The 8,858-nt window shown below is 39.9% G+C and overlaps 1 protein-coding gene across 6 annotated transcripts in view; it reads right to left on the reverse strand.

The window, feature by feature from the left end:
* The window catches only part of vps8 (VPS8 subunit of CORVET complex), a 555,322-nt gene that overhangs the window by 300,352 nt on the left and 246,112 nt on the right, over positions 1-8,858 (reverse strand). For all 6 annotated transcript variants that reach the window (XM_043693080.1, XM_043693078.1, XM_043693079.1 and 3 more), the window contains one exon: positions 6,681-6,720. In XM_043693080.1, coding sequence (XP_043549015.1) covers positions 6,681-6,720 — 40 coding nt within the window. The remainder of the gene's footprint in view (positions 1-6,680; positions 6,721-8,858) is intronic.

Below are 8,858 nucleotides of genomic sequence, written 5' to 3' on the forward strand. Positions count from 1 at the left end.
TTAGGGTGTACATTTCGGTATTTGTCATTTAAAAATCTTCTCCTTAATCACTTTTAATCTCATGACCATAGATCAATCTGAATGACAAAGAAAGTAGATTAATTTGGAGAATCTCTGGTAGCAAAGAGTAAGAAATCTAATCCTTTGTCCCAATCCTGTGGGTATTTGTGACGTAAGCCTTAATCATTGATCTGAGAGTCTGACAGTATCTTGCTGAAGTTCCCTTTTTGCGGATGATAGGCAGACAGAGACAAAATAGGGGAAAGAGATAGAGTGCTTGGTGGCATCAAGATTATAATTTCTCCCTTAATGTCAGCAAAACTAAAGAGCTGATCATCGACTTCAGGAAGCAAGGAGGAGGGCACACTCTATCTACATCAATGGAGCCGAGGTGGAGAGGGTTGTTAGCATCAAGTTCCTAGGTGTGACGATCACCCACAATCTGTTCTGGACCAGCCATGCTGATGCAGCGGACAAAAAGGCATAACAACGCTTTTTCTTCCTCAAGAGGTGAAGGAAATTTGACATGTCCATAGGGACTCTCACCAACTCATATAGAGGCACAACAGAAAGCATTCTATCTGGATGCATCACGGCTCGGTCAGGCAACTGTTCTGCTCAGGACCGTAAGAAACTACAGAGAGTTGTGAACATAGCCCAGTCCATCATAAAGACCAATTTCCCATCCATTGACTCCATCTATACTTCTCATTGCGGTGGAAAGGCAGCCAACATCAAAGACCCCTCCCAATTTTGGGAAAGCAAATCTTGGCAGGACTTATACACTTAATGGTAATGTCCTAAGGAGTGTTGCTGAACAAAAAGACCTTGGAGTGCAGGTTCATAGCTCCTTGAAAGTGGAGTCGCAGGTAGATAGGACAGTGAAGAAGGCGTTTGGTGTGCTTTCTTTTATTGGTCAGAGTATTGAATATAGGAGTGGGAGGTCATGTTGCGGCTGTACAGGACATTGGTTAGGCCACTGTTGGAATATTGTGTGCAATTCTGGTCTCCTTCCTATTGGAAAGATGTTGTGAAACTTGAAAGGGTTCAGAAAAGAATTACAAGGATGTTGCCAAGGTTGGAGGGATTGAGCTATAGGGAGAGGCTGAACAGGCTGGGGCTGTTTTTGGTACACTTGCAACATTTAAGAGGCATTTAGACGGGTATATGAATAGGAAGGATCGACGTTTTGGGCATAAGCCCTTCTTCAGGAAGGGCTTATGCCCGAAGCGTCGATTCTCCTGTTCCTTGGATGCTGCCTGACCTGCTGCGCTTTTCCAGCAACACATTTTCAGCTCTGATCTCCAGCATCTGCAGTCCTCACTTTCTCCCCTATGAATAGGAAGGGTTTGGAGGGATATGGGCCGGGTGCTAGCAGGTGGGACTAGATTGGGTTGGGATATCTGGTCGGCATGGATGGGTTGGACCGAAGGGTCTGTTTCCATGCTGTACATCTCTGACTCTCTGACCCTGGTTATAATCTCTTCCAACCTCTTTCGTCGGTCAGAAGATACAAAAGCTTAAACACATGCACTGACAGGTTCAAAGACAGTTTCTTCCCTGCTGTTACTAGATTTCTGAATGGACGTCTCAAATTTCAATTCTAATGTTGATCTTGCATTTTTGTGCAACTTCTTTGCAACTGTAACATTGTATTCATTGCTCTGTTCGAATACCCTAACGCACTTTGTCTGTTATGATCTGCCTGTACTGCATGCAAAACAAAACTTTTCACTGGAATATGTGTCAGTCATACCCAGAATGATTGTTACATCCTGAAAAATCTTGGACATGAAGTTAGGAACATGAACTGATTGTACTTCAGCTGGTAGCTCATAACAAGTAAAATACTGAGTGAGGAATTTTGTCAAGCTCAGAATAATATGAGCTGCGATAAGGTGAGTCCTAGAAGAAAAAGTGATTATGTTTCGTTTTGAGAAAAAACTTTTTATACAGATCACCTACCTTATTCACTTCTCCTACACTCACATCAGTACTTAACTCTGGTTTCATAATGCAGTCAAAACTACAATTTAGTCTGTGGTATTTTCTTTATAAGTTCATTTCTTGGATTCACTCTTACGTACATCATTAAATTTCCCTCACAACTTCCAGCATTTGGAACAAAAGTATTCAACTTTATTACAACAGAAACACTTAGGTCCCATCCAGACCCAAAACTTATGCCTTTCCTATCCCTGTAACACTGCATTTCTCCATGGTTAATCTACCTAGCCTGCACATCCCTGGATTCTATGGACAATTTAGCATGGCCAATCCACCTAACCTGCATATCTTTGGACTATGGGAGGAAATTCATGCAGACTAAGGGAGAATGTGCCAACTCCATACAGAGAGTCGCTTGAGAATGGAATCAAACCCAGGTCCTCAGCGTCGTGAGGCACCAGTGCTAACCACTGAGCCACTGTACCACCCAAACTCATTGCCACGCTGGGATTTGAACCTGTGTCTGAAATCATTGCCTGAGTATCTGAAATGTTTGTCCAGTGATACTACTATTGTTCCTCAATCTACTTTCACTCGCCCATCCTCTATCCTTCTTAAGTTTATGGAGGTGACAGAAGTTGTATAGACCAGCTCATAATCATCAGTCATTATTGTTGCCTGTCCAACAACTGCAGCCTTCTGGTCTTCAACATGGGTTTTGATTACAAAAGGTAGAAAACTTCAAATTCTTTTAAGAGTAAATGAGCTCTCTTAGAATTTCACATGTGATATTTACTCCTAATGCCCATATCCATTTGTCAAAATTACTTTGCTTTACCTTTCATATTCAATATAAGTAAGGGGAGGTCGTGCCTGACAAACCTGTTGGAGTTCTTTGAAGAGGTGACAAGTAGGTTAGACCAGGGAAACCCAGTGGATGTGGTCTACCTAGACTTCCAAAAGGCCTTTGATAAGGTGCCACACGGGAGGCTGCTGAGCAAGGTGAGGGCCCATGGTGTTCGAGGTGAGCTACTGGTATGGATTGAGGATTGGCTGTCTGACAGAAGGCAGAGAGTTGGGATAAAAGGTTCTTTTTCGGAATGGCAGCCGGTGACAAGCGGTGTCATAAAGCCAAAGCACAAAGGGATCTGGGAGTGCTAGTCGAGGATTCTCTAAAGGTAAACATGCAGGTTGAGTCCGTGATTAAGAAAGCGAATGCAATGTTGTCTCTTATCTCAAGAGGGTTGGAATATAAAAGCAGAGATGTACTACTAAGACTTTATAAAGCTCTGGTTAGGCCCCATTTGGAGTACTGTGTCCAGTTTTGGTCCCCACACCTCAGGAAGGACATACTGGCACTGGAACGTGTTCAGCGGAGATTCACACGGATGATCCCTGGAATGACAGGTCTAACATATGAGGAATGGCTGAGGATACTGGGATTGTATTCGTTGGAGTTTAGAAGATTAAGGGGAGACTTAATAGAGACGTACAAAATAATACATGGCTTGGAAAAGGTGGATGCTAGGAAATTGTTTCCGTTAGGCAAGGAGACTAGGACCTGTGGACACAGCCTTAGAATTAGAGGGGGTCATTTCAGAACAGAAATGCGGAGACATTTCTTCAGCCAGAGAGTGGTGGGCCTGTGGAATTCATTGCCGCAGAGTGCAGTGGAGGCTGGGACGCTAAATGTCTTCAAGGCAGAAATGGATAAATTCTTGATGTCACAAGGAGTTAAGGGCTATGGGGAGAAAGCGGGTAAGTGGAGTTGAAATGCCTATCAGCCATGATTGAATGGCAGAGTGGACTCGATGGGCTGAATGGCCTTACTTCCGCTCCTATGTCTTATGGTCTAAGTCTGCCCAGATTGTTTCCCCAAATTATGCTTCAGAAGCCAACTCAACTGCACTAAAAAAAAACACTTTTTGCTGTGTGAAATTCCATAGAAACCTCCTCTGGAAAAATGATGCATACTTTTCAAGTGCTTTCCTGGTGAACATGCACTGCACAGGCAATGTCCTGTATTCTTTCAGCCAATTCATTTGTCTCACTGTTTTCTCAAATCACAAAGAATGTCTCCACACCATTTTTCTCCTAAATGTTGATAGGGACTATACAAATTGAAACATTTCCTCACTGGATTTATATTACGATTCAGACTTTTCTTTATTGGCATCTAGCATTTTTAACTTCATAATTTTAAGCTGGAATCTCTCTCTCTCTCTCTCTCCTCCTTTTCCCTTTGCAACACCAATTCTGGATTCCTGAACTCACTTTCTTCACCTCTCCCTTTTCTCTGAAGTTCTCTTTATGTTGGCTTTTCTTCAAGCTCAAGTCCTTTGTTATTTTTCTTTATCTCAAGCTGCCTTGGGCTGTCTCCTTTTCACATTCAAGTTGTTTTTACTGGATCAGAATCCTTGATTGACTTGATTCTGTGTACTTAATCCCTTCTGTATTGACACTAGTCCCAAATGCTTTGCCAATATTTCAATTACCTCTGGGTTCTGAAGACAAGTCTTACTGGTCTCGTAACATTAATTCTGTTTTTCTCTCCACTGACGCTGTTAGACCTGCTGATTTTTGTCCAGTGATTCCTGGTTTGTTTTAATTTTAAACCTCTGGTAGCTTAGCTTTAGCAAGCAATTACATCTCTAATTTATTTGTCAATTCCACAAAGGTAGCTTTTGTCAAGTCTTGTAAATCCACAATGGACGATTTTTCCAATTGGAGGATGGTTTTAACTGTATCCAATGGAAGAGAAAATTGGTACCAGTACTTTTATCCTTCACCATTTACACGAGCTCCACATCCAATTTTACATTGTCCTATTTTAAAATATCCCAGTGACAAGCCCACAAACTTTTCTCATTACTTAACTTCAAAGACTTTGCTCATAATCAGGCCAAACTGTCCCACAAGCTGTCAGAAATTGCATAAATATGTTCAATTCCATTGCGACGACCAAAATATTAAATTGACCTGACTGTTTGCTGTTCAGGACAAAAGCAACTCACATCAGGATCTTTGATTACAGAAATATAGTTCTATTTATTCTAGCACTTAATTTCAACAAGAACAATAAATAGAAGGATTTAAGCAACTTAAACTGTACTCCTTCAAAAACCCCACAAACACTCAATAATGAGTAACACATACATTATGGAGGAACAAAGATGGTATACAGGCAAAAAAAAAATTCCAAAGATCAGAAGGTCTAGAAAGTTATTTCCTTCACAGTTCTGTTGATCTTGTAATGATGGGTTGCTGTTGTCATATAGTTTGATTTGATGGTTGATTAGTTGAACTTGGATCTTTTCTGACATGAATGAGTGAGTTATTGTAAGTTTCTTTGGTTTTCTGTCTTCTTCCCCATGTAGAGAAAAGGGACACATAGTAATAGAGTAGAGAGAGAGAAAGAAAGAAAGAAGGAGAGCAAAGAGAGAGGGAGATGTGTTCCATCTATAGTTTCTGGATTTTTTTCCACTCTCTGCTACCCTTGGCACTTACAGCTTTTTAACATTCTGCAGCTCAACCAATCAGAAGGCTATTGCCAGGCAGAATTTCCTTACCTCAAAAGGTTCTTGGGTGCTATCCAGTGCCAAATTCTCCCTCTTACTGCTTCCAAAAAGCAACACTGCAATGCACAGCTGAGCAACAAGCAACAATTGATTTAGCTAATATTCCAGCTAAAGCAATCCAACTTTCATTGAAGTATAGAGTGCCAATAATTTAAAATATGGCCCCTTACATTTGTGAATTTGGGATTACAGTGAAAAATTTCAAAATTTACAGATCACAGATTCTTGGAGGGAACTGGGAGGAGGACAAGACTTTCAGAGGACAGGCTTGTGGAATTACTGTGTTACGTAACATTGGCAGAGTCTCAGGGAGAACGAAAATAGTTTGCTGAGTTGGTTTTTCTGGCATTTTATCTACACAATATCTTGGCTATACATTTGAGGAGAATGATTATCTCTTTGGATTCATTTTTCTGTCACTGCTTCTACTACCTGTGCAAGACCAAGTCTACAAATGTCCCGAGGAATGGCAGTTTGGTGTATCCAACTTACAGTAACATTACCAAATGCAGGGTTGGAAAGTTATTGCTTGGTAGTGCATTGGTGGTCTAGATAAAGTTTTAACAGGATAAAGTTTTATCTCAATTCTGCTTCATCAAGGGCTCATCACTGAGGCTAGCTACTGTCATCAATGACAAGTTTTAATTATTCTCTGCATATATTTAATGTGATACAAAATAACTCATAAACGTCAGAATCATCAAACATAACGATGACCCCTCAGAGCACCATGACAGAAATCTGAATTTACTTTAAGTTTTAAACACTGATGAAATACATTGATATTTGAATGGCCAAGAGAATATTTCAATGCAAACTAAATATGTTTGTTACTTGAAGAGTATTTGCTTTAGGACAAAAAAATGGGCATTTCAGATGTACATTAAAATAGGGTATAATCACAATGATAGGAACATAATTATCCAAAAGCAGAATTTTCATTTTAACTCCAACTCATTCAATCCAGGAAATGTGACATGTTGGTTAACTTTGATTTGGTTATTTACTTCCAACAAATTTGGTAAGTTCAGCATTGATAATGGATAATAAATATCAGAATTAAAAACAGAGCAGCCTCAATTATAAATATTTGGCAAATCTTAAAACTACTGACAATAAAATAACACTGTTAAAAACAGTTAAATTGTTACTTACTTGTGCCATCAGTAAACAATGAGAGCTTGTTTTTCAAGATCTGGAAAAAAAAATGTTTGATTACTTGCAAACACTGATTACAGTGCTATGTAGCAACTGAAGCATAATATAGCATTAAACTTTAAGTTATGAAGGAAGGAAAAATTCCCAGCTTGATTAGACATGCCCTTGAAAATGGCTTTTTTTTTAGTGTGTGCACTAAAGTCAAACGTATTCCATGAGGTTAAAGTACTCTTATATGCCATCTTGAATCAAAAGATGGCTATTGTCACGTTCCAAATGAATTATCCCACGTTCTGGTAAGCTGCTGTTTGCTGGAGGGTGGGAAGCCAAGGGGGTAACCTAAATTTGGACTGAAGTTGGTAAGGGGAAGTAGAAAAGCTGCTAGGGAGACTAGAAGACAAGAGAAACAAAACCAAGCATGCTTTGACTGCACAATAATGTCAAAAAGATAAGGTTAAGGGCACTCTACCTGAATGCAATGCAGGATTTGCAACAAGTTAGATTACCTAAAGGCACAAATAGAAGTAAACATGGCTGCATGATAACCAGGACTGGGAAATGAATACTCAAGAATATTCAAAACTTAGGAAGAACTGACAAGGCGGCAAGGAAATGGAGTTGCACTGTTCAGGGTTGAGATCAGCACATTAGTAAGAACAGTTCAGAAGAACAAGGTGTGGACTCAGTTTGGGTAGAGCTAAGAAACAGCAAGGGGCAGCAGACCTTGATTGGAGTTAACAATGGATACAGCAATAAAACAAAGTGCTGGAGAAACCCAGAATGTCTGAAGGACCTGTGAAGAGAGAAAGAGTTCGTATTTTGAGTCTGATAGGACTCCTCTTTCCACAGCACACTGGGATCATGAGTAGGGTCTTGATAAGGCTCCCCACAGAAAGTTAATTAACAATATCATAACATGTGTGATGCAAGGTAACATACTGGCATTGATTAAGGATTGGATAACAGGCAGAGGAAAAAATGGAAAATTCAACTTAGGTTAAAAAATGCTCAGGATAAGCAAAGGTGATCCAGTTATTGGTAGTTCTACTGAAAGTTAAAAGATAAATGGATGCAATTAGAGGTGAAAAAACAAAGATGGACAAAGTTAGAAAATAACTTGAAGAAATGTTGTCAAGAGTTCTGAACAGCCAGAGAAGAAATAAATGATTTTTTTTTTCAAAAAGGGACCTTCTGAACATCGATATTTAGACATTCAGTGAAAAGAGAAATAAAAGCGAGTCAAACTTAGTCTAAAGGGATGTGAAATGGGAGTTGCAGAATTGAATCAAGCAGTAAGAAAGCAGTGGTTAAAGCAATGGGTCGAGGCCTTTTGATGCGATCCTGAGGATCTCTTTCTCCACCTTGGCTTTATCAGTATACCTCTGCCAGACAAGAACAGAAACTGAGCAGCAAGCAAAGGAGTTAAATTAATATTTTTCCTGTATTTTTACTACAGAAGCAGTTTCTATTGAAGTCACAATGACAGAGAAGGAAATTCAGTCAGGAAAAGGTTTCAAAATTGATGAGAAGATGGAATTGAATAGACCGAACCAGGACAAAATAGGATGCACTCAAGGAAATTGAAAGAAAGTAAGATTGGTGATTGCGGGGCACTTGCAATAATATTTAAATCTTCCCTATACTCAGATGTGGTCTCAGGATTGGAGAATTGACAAAGGAAGCACATGGTGAGGTCAGTGCCGGACAGAGAGAGAGAAAAAGAAACTGACAGAGCAGTGAACCTGCACTGTTACTGCCTTTGCTGTTTGAATTCATGTATCGCTGGACACCGGAGTGCGTCTGGGAAAATTAGCAAACAGTGAAATTCACAACTGATCTAGGAGGAACTGTTTAGAAGAAGTTCACAGCACAGAAGCAGATAAGTGTATTGCATTGTTTTTAAGTGTGACCTACAGAAAGTCTGCAGTAGTGGGTAGAGTGGGTTCTTTCTTGATTATATGTTTTTTGAGATATGTCTCTTGCTTAAACTTAAAATATAAGCCATAACTATTAATTTAACCTGGGGCAGTATTTTGTAGAGGAATAAGACAGTGTTATTTGCTGGATCTGTAGATTGTGAAGGTGCAAAAATGGCCTTTAGTAGAGTGATATGCGCTTCTTTGAGGAGAAAGTGAGGACTGCAGATGCTGGAGATCAGAGCTGAAAATGTGTTGC

The sequence above is a fragment of the Chiloscyllium plagiosum genome, chromosome 7, assembly GCF_004010195.1.
Source record: "Chiloscyllium plagiosum isolate BGI_BamShark_2017 chromosome 7, ASM401019v2, whole genome shotgun sequence".
Taxonomy (NCBI): domain Eukaryota; kingdom Metazoa; phylum Chordata; class Chondrichthyes; order Orectolobiformes; family Hemiscylliidae; genus Chiloscyllium; species Chiloscyllium plagiosum.